General features: G+C 42.7%; 1 protein-coding gene across 1 annotated transcript; it reads right to left on the minus strand.

Moving 5' to 3' along the window:
- Positions 1-494: 494 nt before the first annotated feature.
- On the minus strand, positions 495-23106 carry GOT2 (glutamic-oxaloacetic transaminase 2). Its single transcript, XM_069552935.1, has 10 exons — positions 22598-23106; positions 13175-13331; positions 10916-11044; positions 8476-8535; positions 7781-7942; positions 7299-7403; positions 6029-6179; positions 5623-5788; positions 2341-2491; positions 495-1742 (listed from the first exon to the last, which is right to left on the minus strand). The coding sequence occupies exons 1-10, from the start codon at positions 22684-22686 to the stop codon at positions 1620-1622; spliced, it is 1293 nt and encodes a 430-aa protein (XP_069409036.1). The 5' UTR covers positions 22687-23106; the 3' UTR covers positions 495-1619.
- Positions 23107-26444: the final 3338 nt, after the last annotated feature.

Consider the following 26444-nt stretch of genomic DNA (forward strand, 5'->3'; position numbering starts at 1 on the left):
AAAAAAAAAATCAGGATTTCCATTTTATTTGAAAAACTGAAGACCTGCAACCTGGATTTTTGTTTTCAGAGTACCTGTCAATTACTTCTCTATGTCTCACTCTGAGGATGTTGGCTGGTCACCAATACGCATCTCATGTCAAGTTCACATCGCTTTTTTACTTTATATGCAATATTTATTTACATTACCTGCTTGAATCCTGTAGACATCTGAAGTTGCCACCTCCCCATCATCTCATCACTGCCTATATCCACATGATTTTGAGGTGCTCCACTTACTTGTTCCCCCAAGGTCCAAACGATTATACCCACATTTTCAACATTATTGGACTGGATATAAGGAATGACACCTAAGATGTGGCTTTAGTTTACATTCGAAACAGCTAAAACATCTCTTGGCTTGTGGTCACCTGGACACAATTCCAGATTCCGGGGATATATACTCACTCATTCCTTTTCATCCCATTAAAGAAAAAAGATAACAAGGTAGACAGGTTGAGTCTACAGTAACTTTATTGTAACAGAGAAACCAGGCTGCAACAAGTCTACATGATTAGAGCAAATGGTGGTTTTCTTTCCAGAGGGTGAAGCCTGAGCCCAGCTGGCAGCACACAAAGGTTAAAACTGAAGCCCAGAATATCCTCTTTCCCGGTTCTACCCTGCACTGCCTGACTCCTGATGAGATGACTGACCGCACAACCACACTGCACAAAGGTACGAGGGCCAACTGGGCAGAGGCAACATCCCCACATTGAAGAGGATGCCCAAATAAAGTGCGGTTACCTACTCTTTGCTATTCTTTGCTGAGAAAAGCGAGGGTATTGGGATGAGCAGTAAATAATGTTCTTCGTTCTTCAAATAAATAAATCCTATGGGATGGGATTGATGGTCACTCAGGGAGTAAGAAAGACAGGATGAATATCTGGGCTAGTTACAGATCTCTGGGCCCGAGGAAAGGAACAGCAGTGATTAGGGAGCAAAGAGGAACATTAAAATCTTGCAGGTACTAGAAAGAGAAAAGCCTTCTTTCTCTTTTTCTTAAATAAGATGGGAAAAAGCATCTTTTATTTTCTCCCACTACAGTGGCAGCAGACTCGCTATAAAACATGATTTCCATAATACAGTTTGTTGACAAGTTGCTCAGTCACGGGAGGACAAACATGAGGCTGACTGCTAATGTTAGAACTTCATCTTTTCATAAAGCCTCTAACAGGTGCTGTTTTCAGGCTGGTTCTCCAGAGAAACCCATGACACCAAAAGGTGTTTCACTTAAAGCTTCTGAAATATTGCAATGGTGTGATTGACAGGTTTTTTTTTTTTTTTTTTTGCGGGGGGGCCTTCTCGTACATGTAAACTCTGGTGGAAAAAATGGAAATAAAGGATGAGGGTGAGTTTGGTTTACAGCCACAAAGCTCCCGACACCAGTCACAGGTGCCTCCGCCCTATTTCACTGCACGTTCTTTTCTGAGAAACACATTCAATCGCTGAGTTTTAAAGTACTGTGGTTTGAAAAAAATGATCCGCTCACCACCATCCACCCTCCCTCTTCCTCCATGTGGATCTCATAACAGCAGAGGCTGAAGACAGGAAGGTTGTCTCTGTTCCCGCTGACCAGGGGAATTACTTGGTGACCTGGTGAATGGCGTGAGCAAGGTATGCCACGTTGCCTGAGGTGACCCCTGCCACAGAGATGCGGCCATCCTTTGTCATGTAGATGGAGAACTCCTTGGTCAGCCGCTCCACCTGCAGAGAGGAGAGTGTGTGGGTCCTTCCTGGTTGAGGGGGGTGGTCTCCCCAGCCCTGGTATAGCACAACTAGCCAATGGTTAGAACAGAAAAAAAATAACAGACGCTGTTTTCTCACTTAAACCCATTCCTAGAGTTTGGTGTGTTAGCTTAGAACAAAAGAAGAATAAATAGCTATCTTAAAGAAGGATGTTGAATTCTGAGGTGGGGACAGTGGAAAAAAATCTTAGATTCAGCATTTCTAGAAAAATTGACCCAGACTCTAGCTATGGAATAGCTACTTCTCCCATCAATATTCAGGCTCTTGCTTGTTCTGGAATCTTTTCTAAGAAACAGAGCTGGTCATAAAAATGACCAAGGCAAGCTCTGTTCTTCAAAAGTTTGTAACCTCACAGAGTAAACAGATAGGTAAAGAACTAGCAAAAGGTAAACGACTAACAAAGAATAAGATGAAATGAATGCTTCATACTTCTTACCTAAAAAGGCTTCGAAATGATTCTTCCTAGAGTAATCCTAAATACACAGGTGGCCTGAGGAATTCTGGTTGGCAAGGACAGATCAATTAGTCAGCGGGAGAGAAATGGGAGTCTACTCACCTGTTCAGGCTTTAGGCCCGTGTAACAAAACATGCCAATCTGGTCAGTGATGTGCTGCCAGTTGTGGGAGGAGCCCTCCTTCTTGAGGTTGGACACCAGCTGTGTTCGCATGCTGATGATGCGGTCGGCCATGCCCTTTACTTCTTGCAACCTGTAAAAAAAAAATCCCCCAAGATGTAGCTCAGTTCTGGCCAAGCACTGACAGATAAGCCTGCTCTCAGCACCTTGTTCTTGACCAAGTCCTAGTCTGGGAAGAAAGTTATTTGATAGCTTTCTGCTTTATATCAGAACACTATGATCAGGCAACTAAAATAGTTGACATAATTGAGTTATTAAGGAAAATGAACAGAGTGCCTTTCTACTTACCAGATGGATACTGCCCAATTTATGAATTATTTAATAAAGCCAATTAGATTTTCAAATTTAAAAAAAATGAATAAATCATTCTAAAACTTAGGAGGACTAAGGCTCTCCATCTTTTATGCAGGGGGCAAAACCTTCAAATTAAACAGTAAAATATTACCTTATTCTTTAACATGGATGGCAGAAACATTCCCACCTTCACACTTGAGACAGTGTGCTGTGAAATGGCCATGTGCCCAGCCGTGTCTAAGTGCTGAGGGGAAGGGGAGGGCTGAGACCCGGCCCTTGCCTTTAAAGGCTCGCCACCTGCGGCCAGGGCATACCTGTAAAAACCGACTATGGAACAAAGCAGGACAAGCCGTGAACCAATAGATTTGTGCTGTGCTAAGAGAGCCCTGAGAGGAGAGGGTTAATTCCATCTGGGGAGCAAAGAAAGCAGTCCTCTGGATTCAAGACACAGTATCCTCCTTCCTCAGGATCTACCCTTTCATTCCATTCCTGTGGAGCTCTGGGCAATTCTTGTGGGCTTTTACCAGCTAGATGACTGTGAAGAATTTACCTTCTTGTTTTTATGGGTTCACTTTTCCAAACCATCTCTCTATGATGATGTCATGCAGAGTTAGAAACGAGGTTACATGTTGCCAAGTAAAGGTCAAATAAGAGTCTTAGTAATAAGAGTCTTAGCAGTGTCTTATGTGACCCGGTTAAACATTCCTAAATTTGGCACTTGCACACAAAGATGTATATTTGCAGCCTCTCTTAAAAAACGAGAAGCAACATTGCATCAGCAGTGTGATGGCTGGCTGGAGCTGGAACCCCTGGCCCCGTTACGGATGGCTTTCGATTTTAAATTTCCTGTAGTCCTATTCATCCAGTCCCACTCACTTTGAGCCTGGGCCCTAAAGGCACTGCATACGTGAAATGGCTAGATGCAGGGCCACTTCAGCAACCACTGCCCCAAGGGTCACATCCATGATCCTTGCTGTCCACAGAATGAAGATCTGACTTCTTACAGAATCAGAGTACTTCCTGATCTGCTCTCACTGTCCCAGCTTCGCTGCCCTCTCCATCCTCCTTACACTCAGTGTTTCTGCCACAAAACTCACTAGCGACGTTCAAAGCACATCCTGCGCCTGTGCTGGTCCTCACGCACATCTCTCCCTCCAAGTTTCCTTTCGCCTCCCTTTCTTTGGAAAAGAGCTCCCTCTCTCTTCAAGGCACAGTCAAATGATGCTGTCTGCATCACATCCTTCCTCATTTCCCACTAATAACAGCTCTTCCTTTACTCAGCATTTATCCTGTCTGTCTTGTATCAGTGCTATACATGTTATCTCTCTCACTAGATTATAAACTCCCCAAAGGGACAAACATCTTAGTCACCTAGCACAGTATCTCTGTCATCTCTGTACACTACAGACTTCAAATGAATATTGAAATGGACACATTAAAAAAAAAAAATCTTGATAACCATTAAGGACTATGGAAGTCTTATTTAAAAACCACTTAAAAATTAAGAAAAAAGGTTATAATTCTTTGCAACAAAAACAAACCAACCCTACACATATATATTTAATATATACATACACATATAATGATAAATATATAGACATATTATTCATGTTACAATAGGAATAATAACAGGCAAAGGGAAAAAAAAAATCTGGGTTATAGTGACTTGCCCAAATTTTCTGAAATGTAATCACACAATAATTTTGTAAAGGAAAAAAAATAAAATTCTAATTTAAAAAGTAGTTGATTTTTTAGTAAGCCTAGCATATATCTGAAATATCTCGAATCAGACTCTAGTTACCCTCAATGTTCATAGGATTAATTTAAGGTAGAAAAAATAGTTGTCACATGATATCCAGGTGAGCTGAGGATGAAGTTTCTTACAGACTTAGCTTTTCTATCCCATTAGCTGCTTAGGGATCTACCCCTCAGCTAATCAGCTATACAGGATAAACTCTTACATAACAAATCACATCTTCCAAGACTCTGAATTATATAGAGCAAGGATTGGTAAGCTTTCTCTAAAGGGCTAGATCATAAATATATTAGGTTCTGTGGGCTGTATAACCCTCTGTCACAACTATTGAACTCTGCTGTTGTGACATGAGAGCATCCATACAAATTCATCAAGAAGAGGGTAGGGCTGTGTGCCAATAAAATGTTATTTATTAGAATTGGAGCAGCCTAGATTTGATCTGCGGAACATAGTTTGCCAACCCCTGATCTAGAGCAATGTTTTCTAAACTGTGGCCATGACCCATTAGTAGGTCACAAACTCAATATAGTTGGGGGCAATTGGCATTTAAAAAAAATTGGAGTATAGCTCAGGAAGACCAAATATTGAATTTTGAAAGCTATATATATACACACACACATATATACACATATATAGTATATATATGTATATAGTTTCAGTTATATATTCATACATACATAGGTGATGATGTAAGACATAAGCTTTATGTGGATTGTGATTAAAAAATCTTTTTTTTCTGAGTAACACTAATTTATAGCACAGGTGCCAAGAGATTCAGATAGTATAGATAATACAAAATATGCAGAAATACCAATTCAATGCTTGCTATTATTAGGATAAAAACAAAAGATATAACATTCGTTAAGAAAGTTTTCCTACGTAGGACACTTCAGTTTAGGAGAGGGCAGGTTTTGCTTAACATGGAGATAATGGACCACAAGGAACTGCTGTTTCTGAATTAGGCCTGTCTCTTACAGGAGAGAACCAATTTATTCGTTCGAAAGTGCTGATAAAATGCATACTCCTCTCTCCTTCCCCTTTCACCTATGGAAGCTGAGTGATAACTGCATGCCCCTATAAGCCAAGTATAAGGGAGCTTTGAAGGATCAGTGGTGGGAAAGGCAGATGGCTGGGGAGGTGCAAATCGCCTTTACCATTGTTTCCGCAAATCTGGGCTGGTGAGAATAGTGGAGGCAATCCGGGCCCCATTGATAGGGGGGTTGGAATACATGGGACGGATCAGGATCTTCAACTGGGACTCAACTCTTTTGGCTTCCTCGGCATCTTTGCAGACCACAGTGAAGGCTCCCACACGCTCACCTGAAAAGACAAAACGGATCTTGTCCTCTGGTTCTCTGATTGAAAATGATAAAGGTAATCATGATTAAATTTGCTATCTCTTATATGTTTCCATTAGAAGCACTACAAAAATAACTCTTTGTTATAAACACATCCTCATGTGCAATCCCTCCCCACTCGACTCTACACTTTTGTGGCCCCCTCTCCCAGCACTTCTTCAATCTCAACAAAACACACATTACCCTCAGTCCTTTAGCTTACCATATAAGCCCATGTTCTTGGCATAGGACTGGCAGAGACAAACATTAATGCCCTGTTCGATGAAGTGGCGCACAGCCCAGGCATCCTTGTTACCATCACCACTGGCAAAGCCTTGGTAGGCCATGTCAAAGAATGCAAAGAGATTGTTTTTCTGGGAAGGAAAGAAAAGATGACCAAAGCTTTACGCAGTCCTTCTCAAGACGCCCCAGATGATTACCTGTGCTTATTGGGACCATGCCTGCTTTGCTTAGGGTCAACAATTTTGTCCCCCGGTGTCAGTTTGGAGCTGTTTATCTTTCCTAGAGTTAAGATATTAACATATATATATATTTTTTATGTTGGTGGATATCGGCCTTCAAGAAGACATTAAGAAAAGATAATCCAGTCTGGATAGAATGCTGTGTGGTCAAACAGGAAAACTGCTTCCTTGTTTTTCGGCCCAGCTGTGCAGTGTGTAGGATCTTAGTTCCCTGACCAGAAATTGAACCTGCGCCCCCTGCATTGGAAGAGCAGACTCTTAACCACTGGACTGTCAGGGAAGTCCAAACAGGAAGCTCTTCTAAGGCCCACAGTGGTCTGGGTAATTATTTTGGTGCAGTCAACATAGGACTAGCTTCAGCCTTTCCTGGGGCTAATGTGACTCTGGCAGGCCATCTTATTCCAGGCCACATTATAACCATCTCATCTGGAAAGTGCTCTCTGAATGCTGTTTCTCTGTTTCATTCTGTTCGCAGCTTAGGTTTGACAGAATCGAAAGAAAGGGAAAACCAAAAGGAATGAGAATGGGGACGTGAGGCAATAGGAGTATCTCCCTCCTTGGGAACTTTGATGAGTGCCTTCTCTCATAGAGGAATGAGACTCACTGTGGATAATTAATGGCAGTGCTGAGAAGAGTGGCAAAGACAGGAGGGGATGTGAAACAGTGGATGAAAGGATGACCAGGCAACCACTGACCAGGGCAAGTGGAGGCACCACCAGCAGACGCCATGGGGCTGAGGATGCCAGCTGTGCAGACTAGCCAGGGACAAGTTTTATCAGAATCCCATACATCTTGGCTGAGGAACAAAAGGTTATTTTCAAACTCCTGGTGTATCATGAATTACAGAACTGCTAATTATGCAAGTGAGGAACTCTTTTCTGGTGACTACACAATGAGTGGAAATTTCATGCAGCCTTGAGGTTAATTCTCACTGCTAAGACTCTGCCAAGTGAAGTGTCCAAGGCTAGTTCCTAAATGCAGAACTGTCAGCGGTCAGTTCACCCCCCTCACCTTCACCACTGTCGCCATCTCCTTCCACTGCTCAGGACGAGGGTCCACTCCCGTGGGGTTGTGGGCACAGGCGTGCAGGAGAATGACACTCTGCGCTGGTATTTTCTAAAAAGAACAAGGACCAAGAGATTACTCTGCAGCTTTACAAGAGATCATTTACCTGAAATGCACAGGGTCACCATTATTTGATAAGTAACGAAGATAACATGAGGTCTGGAATTAGCTCATCTTGGGTTTTTTTTTTTGGCCACTCCACGTGGCATGAAGGATCTTAGTTCCCCGACCAGGGATCAAATCCATAATATCTTGCAGTGGATGGAGAGGCTTAACCACTGGGCCACCAGGAAGTCCCTGGACCACCAGGAAGTCCCTCATCCCAGTATTTTAAGTTGGATATTGGACTCAACTAGGGAGACTTCAAACCTCCACAAGGAGGTTTATTCCTTGTTCCCTCTCCCTCCTGCCCTGAGAGCCACACTTACTGAAATGTCCTCAATAGCGCCTGTGAAGTCAAAGCCACACGTCTTGGGGTCATAGTACCGATAACTCTGGAGTTGCATGCCAGCATCCCTGAAGATGGGTGTATGATTCCCCCAGGTTGGTTTGGGCAGGAAGACATCCCGGCTGAACTTAAAAAATCTTTGCTAAAAGATTGAATGAAAGTGAATGGAAAAATGAAGAAAGGAGAGTCCAAAAAAAAAAAAAAGTATATTTTACTGAGAGGACGTTTTGCTCTACTGAAAGTCAGCTTCTCTCTATGACTGAGAGACAGTGGTGACTCAGCAGTGAGACTTCCTGGGTTGGTTCAGGCTCCGACAATTATACTGGGCTGTGTCGCCAAGGATTTGTCTGGGCTCACTTTCTTCCTCTGTAAAACGGCATTATCTAAGTCTCCCTCAGAAAGATAAAACACGTTAAAATATAAAAGCTCCTAGTTACAGTATGTGCTCAGTAAGTTGTACTTTATAATAATCTCTTCCTTATTGTTTTTCCTAAGTACTTCCATTCCTCCCCTCCTCAAACTTCATTTATCAGAGAACAGGAAATCTTCTAGCCTTGTGGAAAGAGAAAATCTACTTCCAGGTCAGAAGTCAAACACATATGGAGTTGGGAACCCCATCATCCCTAACTTACAGACCGTCTTACAGCTCTTTCCTGAAGGAGTTTCCAGACTCACCAGAAAATTGGCTCCGATCCTTAAGGCCCCGGTTCCAGAAATGGTCTGCACGGTGACATACTGAAGGAGAGAGGTGAGTGGTCAGTGAGGTGCAGCCCTCTCTCTGCGGGCCCACAACTTACCCAAACTGCGCCCAAGCCCACAGAGAGGCACTGTACAGTCAGTACCCCTCCTTCTTCAGAAGCCGAGGACACCCTTCCAAGTGGAGATTTGGAAACAAGAGAACAGCACTATTGTTTTCATTCCATTTTCTGAGAGACAGATAGACTCTCCTTGCTGCTGCTGCTGCTGCTAAGTCGCTTCAGTCGTGTCCGACTCTGTGCGACCCCATAGATGGCAGCCCACCAGGCTCCCCCGTCCCTGGGATTCTCCAGGCAAGACTCTCCTTACAGGTTCTCAAAAGAGCTGGTTCTTCACCTTCCAGCACCTTTGCTCATGTGGACACTAATTCCTTACGGCCTGGCCTGAAAACTGTCAGTGTCATGCTGTGTTGCAGAAATTTTCAGGACGCAACTCCTGCCTCAACCAGATATGAAAAAGGACTGATTTATATATAGAAAAAAAGACATGACCAACAGCCACTACATTAAAATATTATTCTAGACTTAGATGAAATCGAATGACTCTCTGAACATGAAAAAGCAACTCATCTTAAAAAGTCAACAAGTATGTTAGAATAACATTATTACATGAATCATACATAGCCTATGAGTTTTCATAATCTGAAAATATCTTTTCGGTAACAGGGAAACGGCCTCAGTAAATCTTCAAATTGTTCAACTTTAGGGGATGACGAAGAAACTACAGTAGGGTTTTTTGTGTTTGTTTGCTTGAAGGCACCACAAAGTACTATGCTCTACAAAACATAAGTCTATTTTCTGGACTGGAAGGCGGTGCATTAAATGGGGGGAACTCCTACTAACGTACTCTTTCGTAAACAAAGTTTGCCTATGCAAACTTTGGCATGATAGGAATAAAAACCTAACTGTAGATCTGATAATAAGACTGACAAAGGCATAGCAATTTATAAAAGAGAAACTGATGTTATTTTATTTAAACTGTTATTTTAAGATAGGCCAGTCTTATACTTAGCTGTAATTCACTCAAGGAACAGACTAAGCAAAATTACAGAAAAATATAGACATTTTAATGACTCGTAAACAGGTGGTTGGATCTTCCCTGGTGGCTCAGACCGTAAAGCATCTGCCTGCAATGTTGGAGACCTGGGTTCAATTTCTGGGTTGGGAAGATCCCCTGGAGAAGGAAATGGCAACCCACTCCAATACTCTTGTCTGGAAAATCCCATGGACAGAGGAGCCTGGTAAGCTACAGTCCATGGGGTCACAAAGAGTCACAGACGATTGAGTTACTGCACTTTACTTCAACAGGTTGTTGGTTGACAGCCAGCCATCAGACCACATTTTGTCCATGACTTACAATCAATACTACATGACCCTGGGGTTGAGGGTGTATGCTTTCCTTGCAGTTAATGAACTGATGTACTGACTTAGACCAGTCTTATGAATAAACCATTTATTCTGGCCTAGGGAATGGGGAAGGGAGATGTGTTAGTTCAGCTTTGCTACTTTGTGTGTTTTCCCCCAGACTTACCCAGAAAAGTAAGTATTTAAACACACAAATGTATCTATTTAAAAAATATATTTGCTTCAAAGGCAAGTAAACTGTAATGCACATGAGCCCACGTGTCAGGCTAGCTGGCTGTATCCCACGTGCATGAAGTGGCTTATGCTTTTTCTGTGGGTGCATACAAGAATCTGTTTGTAAAAAGCTTATGTTCAGTGACCTTTAGGGACCTCTTTCTTTCATAGAAAGAGGGCCCCCCAGGGAACTGGAGGGAGAAGACATCTAGCAGTCCCTTGTGCATCCTCTCATGGCTATAGTAAGGCTCTCTGCCCTGAGAGGAGGGAGACACTCAGAAATAAGTATGGTCTGCTCTCTTTCTACGTGCAAGCTGTCTGTGAAGAGGAGGCAGAGGACTGCCAGACTTGTCTTGGCCCCAGAAGTCCCCCTGTGGCTTGTTTTCTGCCTGTTTCCTGTACCTAAGCTGGAAGCGTGGGAGCATGAGGGTGAGAGGGCTAACTTCAGGCCTTAAAACTCAGCATAGTTTGGCACTCTTAAAAGCCATTCAGTGTAAAACGAACAAAAGCTCACACAGACGAAGAGCAAAAGCAGTGGCAAATCTTTGGTCAGATTACATTTTCATATTCCTACTCCATTTTGGGAATTTGTATTATAGGAAATCTGTTATTGAATGAGTGCCAATTTACTATCTAAAGGAAGAGATATTAGTCATCATGTAGCCACCTCCAAACAATCATCACACACAAAGTGATATATCTTGTTTAAATTATTTCAAATTTCTTTAATCTGTTAAATTTAAAAATAGACCTGGTGTGATGCCAGAGTCTGTGCTACTTACCCGGCCACTTTTCAACACTTCATTGTTCTCACCCAGGGCTAGTTCTGCAGATGCCTTACAAAATTCAGCCAGTCCCCCAATGGGCAGGTATTCTTTATCCAAATTTTTTGCAGCAATCTGGGCCTCCGCCTAGATAAGGAAAAAATGTTTTCTAAGTTAAATTTTGGAAGTAAAGCCTCTTTTAAAAAGTTTGGAGATACTGTCCAAGAAGAAGGGTAACTAGAATATATTTTATAAATAGCACAGAAATTTTATATTTTTTAATAATATTTTATTATTTTTTAAAGTTAGGTTTTATGTGAATGGGTAGGTATATGATATCTCTTGGTTTAACAAAACATGGCATTCTTAGGATGCACAAGAGCAAAGTTTAAGAGCAACATGTAAAATAAATATAAGATGATAAAATCAAACTGAATACATAAAGGAGTATTTCAAGGTATATGCCAGTCTAAGAGGGCTTCCCTGGTGGCTCAGATGGTAAAGAATCTTCCTGCAATGTGGGAGACCTGGGTTCAACCCCTGGGTTGGGAAGATCGCCTGGAGGAGGGCATGGCAACCCACTCCAGTATTCTTGCCTGGAGAATCCCCGTGGCCAGAGGAGCCTGGCGGGCTATAGTCCATGGAGTCTCAAGGTTGACAGTTATAGTCACGTAGCTTCATGCTTTGGAGTCAGAGGCCTGGCTGACCCTTACTAGCTGTGTGACTCTGGGTGATTTATTAACCTCCTTGAATCTCAGTTTGCTCAACAGCTGTTTCTACACCTCATATGACTCAGGTAAAGAGTTAGGAGGTAATATACAAAAGTGTGTGGTAGTATTTCAGCTTCTGTCAATAGCTAACACATGCTAAATACTTACTTTTTTAAATTAAATTTTATTTTTAAAAAATTTGTTCAGGCAGATAATCTTTTTCTTTTTAATCCAGGTCTTAAAAAAAATTAATTTTTGATTTCACTGGGTCTTCATTGCTGTGCGTGGGCTTTTTCTAGTTGTGGCACACAGGTTTCTCACTGCAGTGGTTTCTCTTGTTTTGGAGCATGGGCTCTAGAGCATGGGCTCAGTAGTGGCGGCACATGAGCTTAGCTGCACCAAGGCATGTGGGATCTTCTTGACCAGAGATTGAACCATGACCCCTGCACTGGCAGGCGGATTCTCATCCACTGGACCACCAGGGAAGCCTCACGCCAAATACTTTAAACTAACTCACTGAGAACAAAAGTAACCCCTGCATGACCTGAGACCCAGGAGCCGGCAGTTTTTGTGAGTCTTATCACAGCTATTTCTTAAGTCCTTTTTTTCTACTTAGAGAGATGACACCTAATCTGTACTCCTACACACTCAGAAATTTCTTCTTTTGGTGGTTCATTCAGCCCCTGCTCTGTTACTGCAGCGGCTCCCAAGGGCCTGAGCCAGCCTACTGAAGCTCAAATGTGGTTCTTTACTGTCACCCGAAACTATGCTTCTGTAACTCCCACTCAGGATGCCTAGTTCTGCTGTTTGTAGGAACAACACATCACTACTCCATGTCTGGAAGTGACACAGCAGCACACTGATATTTCATCAGAAGAGATGCAGATGGAAAGGAAATACTTTCTTTTAAAAAGTTGTTAGAAGGAAATTAGTTACATTATTTAGAGTTGTGATAACCAGTAAAAAGACTACTAATAAAAACATAACAAAATAAAATTATTTAATAGTTCAGTAGGATGAAAGGACAGAGCATGCCTAGGTAGTTGTGTCTTATTAAGGCAATCAAAATGGGAGAAATGGAAAATAACAATGATAACCCTCATCCACAACGGGCTATTCCTATCACCAAGAGACAATGTTTAAATCCTTGGTCCTTTTGTGCATCTTTAGGATTAATCATTATAGTCAGTTCAGTTCAGTCACTCAGCCATGTCCGACTCTTTGTGACCCCATGGACTACAGCACGCCAGTCTTCCCTGTCCATTACCAACTCTTGGAGCTTACTTAAATTCGTGTCCATCAAGTCGGTGATGCCATTCAACCATCTCAGCCATCATTACACTCTGCCTGTTTTACAGATAATCATAGAAGTTCAATCTTGGAAAAGATCATATAGTTCCAACCTCTCACTTTTATAGCTAAGGAGACTACCCCAGATAACACATGTGATTCAGGTAGTGAGTATCAGAACTAGAATCCAGGTCTCCTGACTCCCAATCCAGAAGTCTGTCTTCAGGAGGGCCCCTCAGTTATTTATCCCCATCAAACAGACGTCTAGCAAGCTTACCTTCCGGACACTTGGAAGCACGTAAGGCTTTCCATTATCATCCCGGTAGGCACCAACTCCCAGGTTCATCTTTTTGCTGTTGGTGTCTCTCTTAAAGGCTTCTGTTACTCCCAGGATGGGATCTGGGGGTCCCATCTCCACATGAGCCCACCAGGAGCTGTAATGGGAAAAATAAGACATCAGTCACAGTACCTAGATTTCCATGGCCAGAGACAACTTGGATCTGCCAAAAATCCATTTCAAGAAATGTTTGCATGTCTACTATGCATAGCAGTAGATACCAATATAATACAATACCTAAGACGTCACAGCAGTTGCTGAAGAGTGGAGAAGGCCAATAATATCAACACAAATGCTGTGAGAAGCAAAAGGCAGGGATACCTGAATCATCCTGGGAAGGACAGGGTGGATGTACATGCTTTCAACGCAATCCAAACCTGACCTGAATTCCCAGGCAAAGGATACTGCAAGTAATTTGGCAGTAAGAAGCCGAGTGGTAAATGATGAGAGAAGAGAAGGAAGCAAGGCCAATGTAAAGTTGTTACGCAATACACCCAACCAAGGGGGTTGCATTTTAGCCTGTTTACCAACTTGTTAAGGGCATCATTTGGAAAGCCTGCTAAAATAGATTGCAGGGCTCTACTTTGGATGCAGTGAAAATATACAGAATCATTTAAGTTTTTTTTCTGGAGGGCAGACGGTGATCAGGTAAGAACAGTGATGTGAACAGATTTTTATAGCTTGTCTGGTCACAAGATGGTCACTGAATGCAGAGAGGGAGAGGAAATGCAGAAGGATCACTGAAAAATCTGGTTCCTTACCCAGCAAGAGAAAGAGGTGAAGGCTTGAACCAGGCCGGGGCAGAAGTGGTGGAGAAGATGACAAAGAACTGCCAGCTATTTAGAGCCAGTTGTAACACTGCACTGATTTCCTTATTATTTATTGAGTTAAAATCTTTAACAAAGCTCAGTATTTTATATTTGTATGAGTCATGATTTTACCTTAAAAGATATCCTTTAAATGAAATCTTGCCACTTGCAGCAATGTGGATTGACTTGGGAGGGCATTATGTGAAGTGAAATTAAGTCAGACAGAGAAAGGCAAATACTGTATATCACTTACATGTGGAATCTAAAAAATACAACAAAGCTAGTGAACCTATCAAAAAAGAAGCAGACCCAGAAATACAGAAAACAAACTAGTGGTCACCAGTGGAGAGTGTGCATGGGCCCAGCTGCTTTGTGGCATGCAGAATCGTCTCAGGCCAGGGATCAAGCCTGTGTCCCCTGCATTGGCAGGGGGATTCTTATCCATTGGACCACTAGGGAAGTTCTCTGCACCTCTTCTTTTTTTAAAATAAGACTTGAGATTGTGTGTTTTTACTCCTCATCTGTAACTGAAGTTATAGTGTTTTCTTTTTGGCATGCAGGATCTTAGTTCCCAGAGCAAGGATCAAACCCGTGTCCCCACCGGACCACCGGGGAAGTCTGAAGTTACAGATCTTAAGAGATATAAGGTCTCCATGTATAATTCAGAAAGTCTTTTTCTGTTTGTTTGTTATATCTCTGAGTGTCTGAATGTTAAATGTTTTCTATCTCTGATTACTCTATTTCTGATAAAATAGATTATAAAAACCTCAAAGTAAAGGTGGTCTGTTCTAATTGTTACAGAAACTGAATTTTTAGTGCTTAAAATGTGCTAGACTCAACTTTTCTTAAACAGCTCAGAAACATTTTAGAAATTCAAGTTCATATAAATTAAATCCTTGATAAAGAAGACTAAATTTGATTTTTAAACCCAGCTATATATTTTATTTATTCATGTTACTATAATACAAGCATACAACTTATTCTATGTGGGTTTGTTTTTTCTCAATTTACACTAGTTCGCTTGACGCTAACAGCACTCCTAAGCGTGCATGCTCAGTCGTGTCCAACTCTTGTGATCCCGCACGGACTGTAGACCACCAGGCTCCTCTGTCCATGGGATTCTCCAGGCAAGAATACTGGAGTAGGTTGGCATTTTCTTCTCCAGGGGATCTTCCCAAACCCAGGGATCAGAGCCGCATCTCCCTCCCCACCCTACCCTTCAGCCTGTCGCAGAGCCCCTGTTTTGAGTACCCTGAGTCATATTCCCATTGACTATGTTTTACCCATGGTATTGTAAATTTCTATGTTACTCTCTCCATACATCTCCCCTTCTCCCTCCTCTCCTCCCACTTTGTCCATAGGTTTGTTCTCCATTTCTCCATTGCTGCCCTGAAAATAAATGGCTGATTCTTGCTGATGTATAACAGAAAGCCACAAAATTCTGTAAAGCAATTATCCTTCAATTAAAAAAAAAAAAGCCGCATCTCTTACGTCTCCTGCAATGGCAGGTGAATTCTTTACCACTCAGTCACCTAGGAAGCCCAACACCACTCCTAAATGTCCAAAATTATGGAAAATGTAAATTTGTGTTCAACCATATTTTTATTTTGACAAATTTTAAATTTCAACAGTAATAGGATATTTTAAAATATATTTTAAAAATTTTACTTATGTGGCTGCACTGGGACTCTGCAGAGGCACATGGGATCTCTGATCTTCACTGTGGCATGGGGGATCTTAGTTGCAACATGTGGGCTCTAGTTCCTTGACCAGGGATCGAACCCAGCACTCTGCTTTGGGAGCAGGGAGTCTTAACCACTGGACCACCGGGGAGGTTCCCAGTAATAATATACTTTCACTTTTATTAACAGACTTTATTTTTTAGAACAGTTTATATTTAGAGAAAATTGGATAGTACAGAACTCCTGTACACCCACCCCACAACAGTTTCCTCTTAACACTTTATATTAGTACCGTACACTTGTTACAATGAAAGAACCAATGGTTGTTACATTAAGTCTACAACTTATTCAGACTTTTTAGTTTCTAGCCAGCGTTCTGTATCTGTCCAGGTCACCACATCACACTTAGTTGTCATGTCCCCCTAGGCTCTTCTTGCCTGCAACAGTATCAGACATACCTTATTTTGATGATGTTGACTGTTTTGGGGGACTGGTTAGGGATACTCTGTAGGATGTCCCTCTTCTGAAATTTGTCTGATGTTCTTCTCATGATTAGACTAGGGTTATGGGTTTTGGAGAGAATTTTTGGGAGAACTGTAAATTTTGGAATACTCGAAGACAATTTCTCAGATCTTTGAATAACTTAAAATCTTGGATTCATATATAATGAGTTAACAGAGTAATTAATCATTGATATGGAGATAACTTCTAAGCATGACAAAACACTGAAATGCTGATTACTAAGCCTAATTAAATGCTGTGTAGGACTGACATCAACTCCCTCCCCTGTTTTATCTGTGAAATATAAGTTACTTTGGTTAAGATTATAATGATTGAGTGGTTGAAACTATACTATGATCAACAGTGACACAGAAATAAATGTGTAAGTTTTTGTTTTTCAAGGGAAAAAAGTGTTGTCCCAAAGCTGCTACTGCTGCTAAGTCGCTTCAGTCGTGTCCGACTCTGTGTGACCCCAGAGACGGCAGCCCACCAGGCTCCCCCATCCCTGGGATTCTCCAGGCAAGAACACTGGAGTGGGTTGCCATTTCCTTCTCCAATGCATGAAAGTGAAAAGTGAAAGGGAAGTCGCTCAGTCAGGTCCGACTCTTCACGACCCCATGGACTGCAGCCTACCAGGCTCCTCTACCCATGGGATTTTCCAGGCAAGAGTACTGGAGTGGGCAGTTGCTCTCAAACATTTTGGTCTTTGTATCCCTTTATTCTCCTAAAATTTACTAAGGATCCAAAAGAGCCTTTGAGCCTTTATTTATATGGCATATGCCTACCAAGATTCACTGTATCAGAAATGAAACTGAGAGACTATCCTAAAGTGTCAGTTTGTGAAAGAACATGTAAGACACACTTTAGGGGAGTTGCGTTCTATGGTAGCCTCATGGCTAGGATTCTGGGCTTTCATTGCCGTGGCCTGGTTCAATCCCTTGTCAGTGAACTGAGACGCTGCAAGTGGTGTTACTTGACAAACCTTAGAAAGTGAATTTTGTTTTGATTTGTAATAACTGGGTCTGAAAAGAAGCTAGAAATGTGTTGCCATTTTAACAAGGTTTTTGCTCAATCATTCTTGGTGATTTTACCAACAATATGAAAGGTTACTTTTTACCTTTCGTGTAATCTGTCTAGATGTTAGAGATTCTGTGTTTTAGAAAGCAGAATACTTCTCTATGCTTTATGTAGACTCTCATGTCTTTGATTATTTAAGGATATATTAGAACAAATTTAGTAGATTAATCTTAGTTTTGGCTAGCAATTCAGTGAACAAAAGAATTTAAGGTACAATGAGTTTTTTTTTTTTCTATTTTCCAACTCAAAGTTATTTTTTTTGATGTTCTGCACATTTGAAAGAGCCAGGTTCTTTACAATCATGTTATATGTTTATATTATTTTGTTGTTATTTTGATCATATAGGTAAGCAATGACTATTTCTCTGGCACTCACAATCCTTTGCTAATCTTAATCAAGGGACCAAATATTAATAACATCTAACAACACTTTCATTTGACCTTCCCCAAATTGAATCCTAGCTACAGAAAACATAAAAATTTCAGGCTATCTTTTACCAAAAACTATCTTTGTGATTGACCCTTGAAAAGCACTATCTTTTTTTTCCCCCCAATAAAACTCCTGGCAGCATGGATGCATTAGTGGATAAAACTGAGGTTTTTACCTCATGGTAAATTACTGTTCTGAGAAAAAGATTATTCTACCTTTTCCTTCAGGGATAATGAACAGAAAGAGTTTTTGTTTATAGTTTCATATTATAGAAAACAAAGTCTTTATGATCTCTAAATCAGTTGCTGAGAACCTGTTGTGTGCTAAGAGCTGGGTATTAAAAAAAAAAAGAACACAATCCCTCACTACCAGATTAGCCCAGTGGAGTGACCAGTAGGGAGTTATAGACAATGTAGGCTGGGGGGTGGAGGCGAGGGGGATAATGTACAGTGATGAAGACCGGGCATAGATTATTATTCATAGGGGCCCTGAGGAAAGGGCATGATAGCCTGGGAAGGGAAGTAAAGTACAGGCTTAGGAAGGCTTCCAGGAGAGGGTGACCTGGGAGCTAAATGCTGCAGATGAAAGGAGGAAAAAGACATTCTAAGCAGAGGCTAGGGGTAAGAAAGAGCCTAGGGTGTTGCAGTAGAAACTGGAAGCTAGGGAAGTAAGGTTCCCAAAGACTTAGGTGAAACAGCCCACCTTTTTCTAGTGACCATTTATCCAATCCTAACCAATCAAATGTTTCAGCACAGCACAGCACACTATCCACACTGAAAGCCTGATGAATTATTATTTCATTAGAATTTCTTTCCCAACAATCGTTCTCTTGCTGAACTTGTGGCCAGTCAGCACTAATATACCTCTCTCCTCCACAAGGCACAAGGGATGGCTGTTCAGACGCGGCTGCAGAGGTTAATTTAAGCTCTCCTGACAAGCTGAAAACTGTCTCAGTCTCTGGAGCTGTAATTGGTGTGTACAGCTAATTTTCTCCTGTCAAAGGGTGGATTATGCCATGTTCAGATTTCCCAGGCTTTTACTTCTTTTAACAGCTTGCCCTGGGCAATGTCAGGATGGGGCAAACAGCACGGATTCCAATGCTCAGTCACCTACCAGCTGTGTGAGCACTGGCAAATCAATTAACTTCTCTAAGCCTCAACTTTCCTTACTTGTAAAGTGGCGGCACAACAGTACCTATCTCAGAGGGTTGTTATAGGGATGAAAGGAGTTATTTAATGTGAAACACTCAAAAACAGGGTCTGGTACACAGCGAGTGCTTGCTGTTAGCTGGTATCACTGTTACTACGTAATTACTACTACATTTTTTTTTTTAAACCATCTTGCCACTAGTACAGAGACTGGTGAGGCAAATATATAAAAAATTTAAGGAGCGTAAGTTATAACTTTATGACCAAATGCAGGCCTTTCTTGCTTTTCAATGATTACTACTCAGTTTTTTTCTGGAGTCTTGGGAGATACATCAATTTTCCTCCTTACTAGCGCTCCTGCCAGGAGTCAAATTCCTTCTTTCTTTTTCATTGTTCTAGGCTGCTAGGTTGTTTCAGTACCTAAGCAATAGTAAGAAACAGATATCCCGAAGCAATTTCTGAACTGTGCCTGGTGAAAGCTTTCATTATATCCTACCCATGATTCAGATCCTGAAAACATGTAGCCATCTGCCCATCTATATCACTATCATTAAATGATGAGTGCAAGGAATGTCCTGAATGCCTAAGGACATAGAACTTTTAGTATGCAATTTTCACTTTTAAAAACGCAGTTCTATTTCTAAGGCCTGCCATCAACAATGACAGAGCCACTGCTCCTAAACCACAAGGAGAAGGCATCCTTCTTATTAAATGGTATGAAAAGCAATTATTTGTCAAGTTCTTTAAAAAGTTTATCTAATAGAGAAATTTCTTCAGAAATCACAGCCTTGAGTCTTCTGGCAGAGAACTGACTGAGAGTGCTATCTTTTAAGAATTCTAAAAGAATTTCAAAATATTAAATCTTAATCTAAATAAAGGAGCAGGGATATTTCATTTGATTTAGTTCTACATCAGTAAGGATGTTTGAGTTCTTTATGCTCTTTATTATTCTATTGCTTAAAAGGGTAAAGATCATACCTATACTGCAAGAACTCTGTTTTTTAGAGAGTACTAGTGGGAACCAAGAGTGCTCCAGGGACAAAATTGATGCTGATAACTTGTGGCCTACAAAGCACTCTTATCTATGCACTTTGGACAAAAGTGCAAAACTTCAGCCATTGAGCAATATTGACCAGCCAACCAAAAGATGTGAGGTGCAGTATGCAGATAAGCATCTCCAACTCAAAAACTCTGCAATTTTTTTGCAGGCCTACCTAGTGCTTCACAGTTTTTAAAGTGCTTTCCCTCACATTCTTAATTTAAAATAAGAGAAGTTAATTAACTTGCTTATGATCATAGAATTAAAAACAACAAAGACGATACTACAACTATGATCTTCTTACTGGTTACTGTACCACTAACGTACACGGCCTTTTTAAAGGGTCTTCTGATACTCTTTCAGTTATTTCACCACAAATTAAATAATCAGAATTAAATAAGAACAGTTATCTATAAAATACATTAGCATATTTTCCTTTCTTCACTGTCCTGTGACTTTGTCCCATTTCATGTTACTGTGTTTTTACAGCACAATAAGGAAAGGTTAAATGTTTAGTGCTTTCTGTATAAAAAATGCAGCTATATGAAACACTTGAACTTAGTTCATTTAAATGACTTAAGTATGAAAATTAAGTATTTCATAGGATAAATACCCAGTTCTTCTGAATACCAACTGCCAAGGTTTCACTGTATTAGAATGAGCTGTTTAAAAAAAAAAAAAGAAACTTCAACCAGTTGAGTTTATTTTTTATAAATGTTTTCCAACTTAACCATTAGGCTTTAGGTAAAGATCACATCCACAGTGGCAGGAAAGGAGGTTCTTACTTTCTTGTTGTCTGAACAGTTAACAGTCATAGCCAGGCCTGGCACCTGTTTCTATCAGTCAATCATGCATCAGTGTTAAACCTGAACACCTCAACTGCAGGTGCTCACATACTTTAAGACTTTTTGGTACACATTTTGCACCACTCTGGTTTCCCTATATTTAGATTTTGAACTAAGATACAATGCTAAAATGTTGTATTTGTCTCTGTTGCATTAATTTAAAAATCAAAGTTTAAAGTTAAAATATTTCATTTGAAAGGCATGCCAGCCAACATTCTAAATGCTGAGACAGAACAGTAAAGGTAGTAGGTATAGTCTCTGCTCTCATGGAATTCACATTCTAATGGGGAAAAGACACAAAAGAATCAGGCTGTCAAAGTGAAAGAATGACTAAAAGGTCAGAGCCACAAGGATTTTCACCAGTCACTTTGTAAGTAGAGCTGAGGGCGCTCAGTCAAATCCAGAGAACAAGAGATTTACAATGGTGAAACAGACTGTCACTTGGCTGTAATTTTAGGTACTACTTTCTGTTCTCCAAATTTGCTCCATGAAGGATAAGCCCTCCCTAACTCTGGCCCACTAGATAGGCTGCCTTAAAGAGCACAGCTTGACAGTGGGCCAAGAAGGAACCAAATCAGGGAGAGAAGAAAGTGAAAGCCTGGGCAAACCTGTGCAGGGTTTGGAAAGGACAAAGTGTCCCGCCGGCTTAGAGGCTTCCTGGATGCATTTAAACGAAAAGGCCAAGACACGTCCGAGAGGTTAAGGCTTCGCTCTTTAGAGTTAATATCTGATTGGGGTGGTTTTGGAGACTCGGTTCCTGATTAGGGAGTTATTAAGGACACTGTCCCAAATCGGCTTTTTGAGTGAATTAAACAGCCTGGCTTAGGTCTCTCCACTAGGAAGGGATTACTGACTCGTTTCATGCGCTGCAACCTTTTCTCTGCAACACATCACACAGTTTGAAATGACATATTTGGAATTTCTGAGTGGCAGCGACGCCTCCCTCGGGCTTGCTTGTTCACTGCAGTATCTATCTAGCACAGGTCTAGTGCCTGGCTCTGTGAAACTAGGCTGAAGAAATCCTAGATCAAAAAGCAGAGCGAGCGGGAGGGGAAGAAAGGCAACTTTCCCACAGCTAGACCTCCTGAGGGATAAAAGGCGGGAGAGGGGAGTCACTCCACCCGGACTCTTACATCCCAGGGCCAAAGGGCTGGGGGAGGGGTCACTGGTGACTCAGGAGGCGACTGGCGGGAGGATGCTGGGAGCCAAGGCCACAGAATGCAGAGGAAAGCCGGGCCCGAAAGCCAGAGCCCAAGAATCTTCCTCCCTCGAGCTTCCTTGCCCCGACACACAAACGGCAGTCAGCCGCAGTCAGTCCAAGCCTGCAGCGTCCCAGGGAGACTACTACGGGTGAGCCCTGCCGCCCCCCAAGAGCGGCCGGGTCAAGGGCACACGCTCCCCCGGCGCCGCAGCCAATAGGCGCGAGGCAGTGCCGGCGCCGCAGCCAATCCGGGCGAGGCCTCCTCTGCGCTGCAGCCTGGGTGCTCTCCCCTCTCTCCCACCCCCAACTGAGCCGAAACTGAGATCCTACCCCGCCCCCAACCCCTAATGGAGTCCGGGTGCCGTAGAGGGACACACTTCCTAACCCAGGGGAACACGTTGGCATGCTCTCCAACAGTCCCAGGGACATGGGAGCGGTGGGATGTAGGACCCAAAGGGTCATTGTAAGATGTGGACGCTCAATCATCAGCCCCCTGTGAATCCGAGAGGGGAGCGGAGAAAGTTGGTGTGTGAGGGTGCCCACGTGTGCCTTCAAGGCGGGTTAGACGTCCTGGGGCGCCGGCAGCTCGGCTGGGCAGGCCCGTCGCCCCGGCTCCTTTCCCCCCTGCTTACCTGGCTCTGGCAGAAGCCGCGGCAGCGAGGCCTGGGTGGAAAGCCGCGGCGACTCCAGACAGGAAACGGCCAGAGTGCAGCAGGGCCATGGTGGGTGGCAGGCGGGCAGTGGGTAGCTGGAGGACTGAGCGGAGATGCCAGCGGGCGCGGACCCAGAGACGCGAGGTCCTGCTGAAGGTAAGGGCAGCGACTTCCCCGAGCGAAGCTAGAGCGGCCTCCCGCCAGTCCCCGAGCCGCGTCACAGCGCACCCTGGCGGTCGGAGCGGAGAGGCTGGATTTCTGTGCAGCCTTGGGTGGCTGGTCCCAGGGTCGGCGCCACGTGGTCCCGGAAAACAGTGACAGCACAGTTTATCGCAGTTTACAGCGCTCGACACACTTCATTCATTTAACGACGACGGACCGGACCGAAGGGGTAGCTGCTATTATGCCACTTTAAAAGATGGGAAAAGGTAGGCTGACGTAGGTGAAGTAATTTGCCTAAGACTATAGAGCCAGTTACCTAAGTGGACGTTCCTAAATCTTCAGCCGGATGTTTCCGTAAATGCAGATCACCTCATCTCGTTCCTGAGTGGTTTCTAATCTCTGTTACGGAGAAGATAACCTGCGTTATCTCCTGGGACACTTCTGAGGATTAGTCGGGATTAGGTCGAAAAACAGGATCTGGTTTAGTAAACTAGAAACAACTGGTGGTTATTAATGATATTGTATTTGTCAAATCCTTGCAATTGTGTGTGGAAGGGAATTAATCATTCTTAAAGGAAAAAGCAGAAGAATTTGAGACTCCAGACGTGGAAAGATTCAAACAAGTCCATTCTAAACAGTGGCTGTTTCTCTTATTTTGGGCCATGCTGCACAGTTTATGGGATCTTGGTCCCCCACCAGGGATTGAACCTTGGCCCTTGGCAGTGAAATCACAGAGTCCTAACCACTGGACCGCCAGGTAATTCCCAATGGCTGTTTCTGGGACCCTCTTCTTTAAAACCCAAGTAGAGCTGTGTCTCTTGCCGACTTAGTTTATCTCCTATGGCATGACAGTATGTAAATGAGCAAGTCTAGATGCTTACCTAGTGTCACATTCTAGGCTCTTCCGAGTGCACCCCCAACTTACTGTCTCAGACTCACCTGCTCACTCTCTGACCTCAGCCTTTGCCCTCACAGGCCATGATTTCCATTCCCCGTCTGCATTAGTATCCTAACAACTGCTGTAACAAATTACTACAAACTGGATGGTTTAAAGCAACAGAAGCATATTCTTTCACAGTTTTAAGTGGCTAGAATTCCAAAATCAAGGCAGGGTTCATTCCTTCTGGAGTCTCTGAGATCAATCTGTTCCCTGCCCTTCTCCTAGCTTCTGGCAGTTGCCAGCAATCCTTGCTAGTTCGTTGGCTTACTGACAGATTGCTCTAACCCCTGCCTCCATCTTCATGTGGTGTTCTCTCCCTGTCTCTTCACTTCTTACATGGATGCCAGTCATATGGGGTTAGGGACCACCATAAGGGCTTCACATGAATGGCTTGATTACATCTGCAAAGACCTCCTTTGCTAGTAAATCACATTCCCAGGTATGTGGGTTGGAGCTTCAAGCTACCTGTTTTGCAGGATACGTTTCAAAGCATAACAATCATTGTCGCCAGAGCCCAGCGATTATACTTCCTGGGATAGATCCTAGAGACCTTGTGTATGTTTAAGAATGTCAGTGAAAAGTTTTTGGTAAAACTAAGACACAGGCAACAACCTAGTTGCCTATCAATAGAAAATGAGATGCATGTGCTGTTACAGTCACACAGTGAAGAATTACAGACTGCTGACATGAATGAGCTCAGTTTATAGGTATCAACATGTATGACCTCAAGAACATAAAAAAGCAAGTTACAGAACTGTAAGTGTAATATGGAGCCGTTTAGGTGAAATTTCACTTTATTTCTTATTTTTAAAGAAGTGATCATATTCGCTTATCTGTTTATCGCTTTGGCTGTGCCCTGCAGCATGCAGGATCTTAGTTCCCCACCCAGGGGTCAAAATACAGCTCCTGTGTTAGAAGACTGAGTCTTAACCACTGACTCAGTCTTCTTAACCACTGGACTGCCAGGGAAGTCCCTAGATAAAATTTGAAAATACACAAAACCATAGCATACATTCACTCAGAAGCATATGTAAAAGTTTGAAAGAATGCACCAAAGATGCAGTTCAGTTCAGGATCAGGAGGGCACAAGAGGGTGTTTGCCGTTGTGGAGAGAATAAGACAACTTTGTCATATTTGCTTCATAAAAAATTACAGAAAATATTACCAGTTATCACCATTCTGGGTGTGGAACTCTGTAATAAATACATTTTAAGAAAGTGAATTTGAGTTACCAGTATGAAACGTGAATTGGAAAGGACAGTTGTTAGGGGTAGGGTTGTTGTTATTTAGTCACTGAGTCATGTCCAACTCTTTGCGATCCCATGGAGTGTAGCCTGCCAGGCTCCTCTCTGTCCATAAGAATCCATGGGATTCTCCAGGCAGGAATACTGGAGTGGGTTGCCATTTCCTTCTCCAGGGGACCTTTCTGAGCTATGAACTTGCGTCTTCTCCATTGGCAGGTGGATTCTTTACCACTGAGCCACCAGGGAAGTCCACGGAGTAGGGAGGCAAGGTCAGAAGAAGGCTGACAATAATCCAGGCAAGAAATTCTCGATTGTCTGAGTTCAGGTAAAAGTAGCAATGAGGGAGGAAAGGTTATAGATCTGGACTTATCAAGGAGTAAGAATCAAAAGTGTTTGGTGATTAAAATGCAGGTAGAAGTAGAAAAGGAGAAATAATTCCCAGTTAAAATTAGGGTTATCTGCAGGTAACAGAGACCCAAAATAACAGGCTTAATCAAGATAAAATATATCTCTCTAACTTAAAAACCTGGAGATAGGCAGTCCAGGGCTAGTATGGCATTTCTGCCCCACACAGCCCTCAGCAGCCCAGCTTGTGCCTCCACCCTCCATAAGGTGTGGCCCTTACTCAGTGGTCCAAGGAGGCAGTCACAGCTTCAGCCCCCACGTCTCCATTCCAAGCAGGAGTCTAAAGGAAGAGGCGCGTACACACACACACAATCAAGTACAAAGGATACACAGTATTACCTTTTTTTTGGCAGGTGGATTTTGGGATCTTAGTTCCCTGACCCCAGCTCTTGGCAGTGAAAGTATGGAGTCCTAACCACTGGGATGCCAGAGAATTCTCAACCAGTTGCCTTTTAAGGGAGCTATAGTAGAATGAGGCAGAATGTGGCAAAGATGAGCTGGAGGAGAGAGAGCCGGGGAGGGCCCAGGATGGAGGACTCAGTGCCAGTTGTGGAAATCGGGGAAGCCTTCATGGAGGAGATGGCATTTGATCTGAACTCTGTAGGATGTATAATGGTTTGCATGTTGGGGAGGAAGGAAGGAGAAAACACGGCCAGTGTTCCACCTCACTGTCTAACTTGTCCCTGCTGCCCCCACTGGTTCCTGTCTTTCTTCTCAACCATCATCAGGGTGGCTCTCCACCTTCTGACTCTTATCTTCAGAAGACAGTGCTAGCTGGCTTCCCTATTCTGACTGATCCCTCTTCTGGCCATTTCTTGGTTTTTTTTTTCTCCCTCTTACCTCCCACTCCCAACCCTACTATTGATGATCTGGACTCCTGAATCCTGCATTTCAGATTTTGGTCCTCATCTGCTAATTAGCTGGGAAAGATTGAAGGCAGGAGAAGAAGGGGACGACAGAGGATTAGTTGGTTGAATGGCATCACTAACTTGATGGACGTGAGTTTGAACAAGCTCTGGGAGTTGGTGATGGACAGGGAAGCCTGGTGTGCTGCAGTCCATGGGGTAGCAAAGAT

The sequence above is a fragment of the Ovis canadensis genome, chromosome 14, assembly GCF_042477335.2.
Source record: "Ovis canadensis isolate MfBH-ARS-UI-01 breed Bighorn chromosome 14, ARS-UI_OviCan_v2, whole genome shotgun sequence".
NCBI lineage: Eukaryota > Metazoa > Chordata > Mammalia > Artiodactyla > Bovidae > Ovis > Ovis canadensis.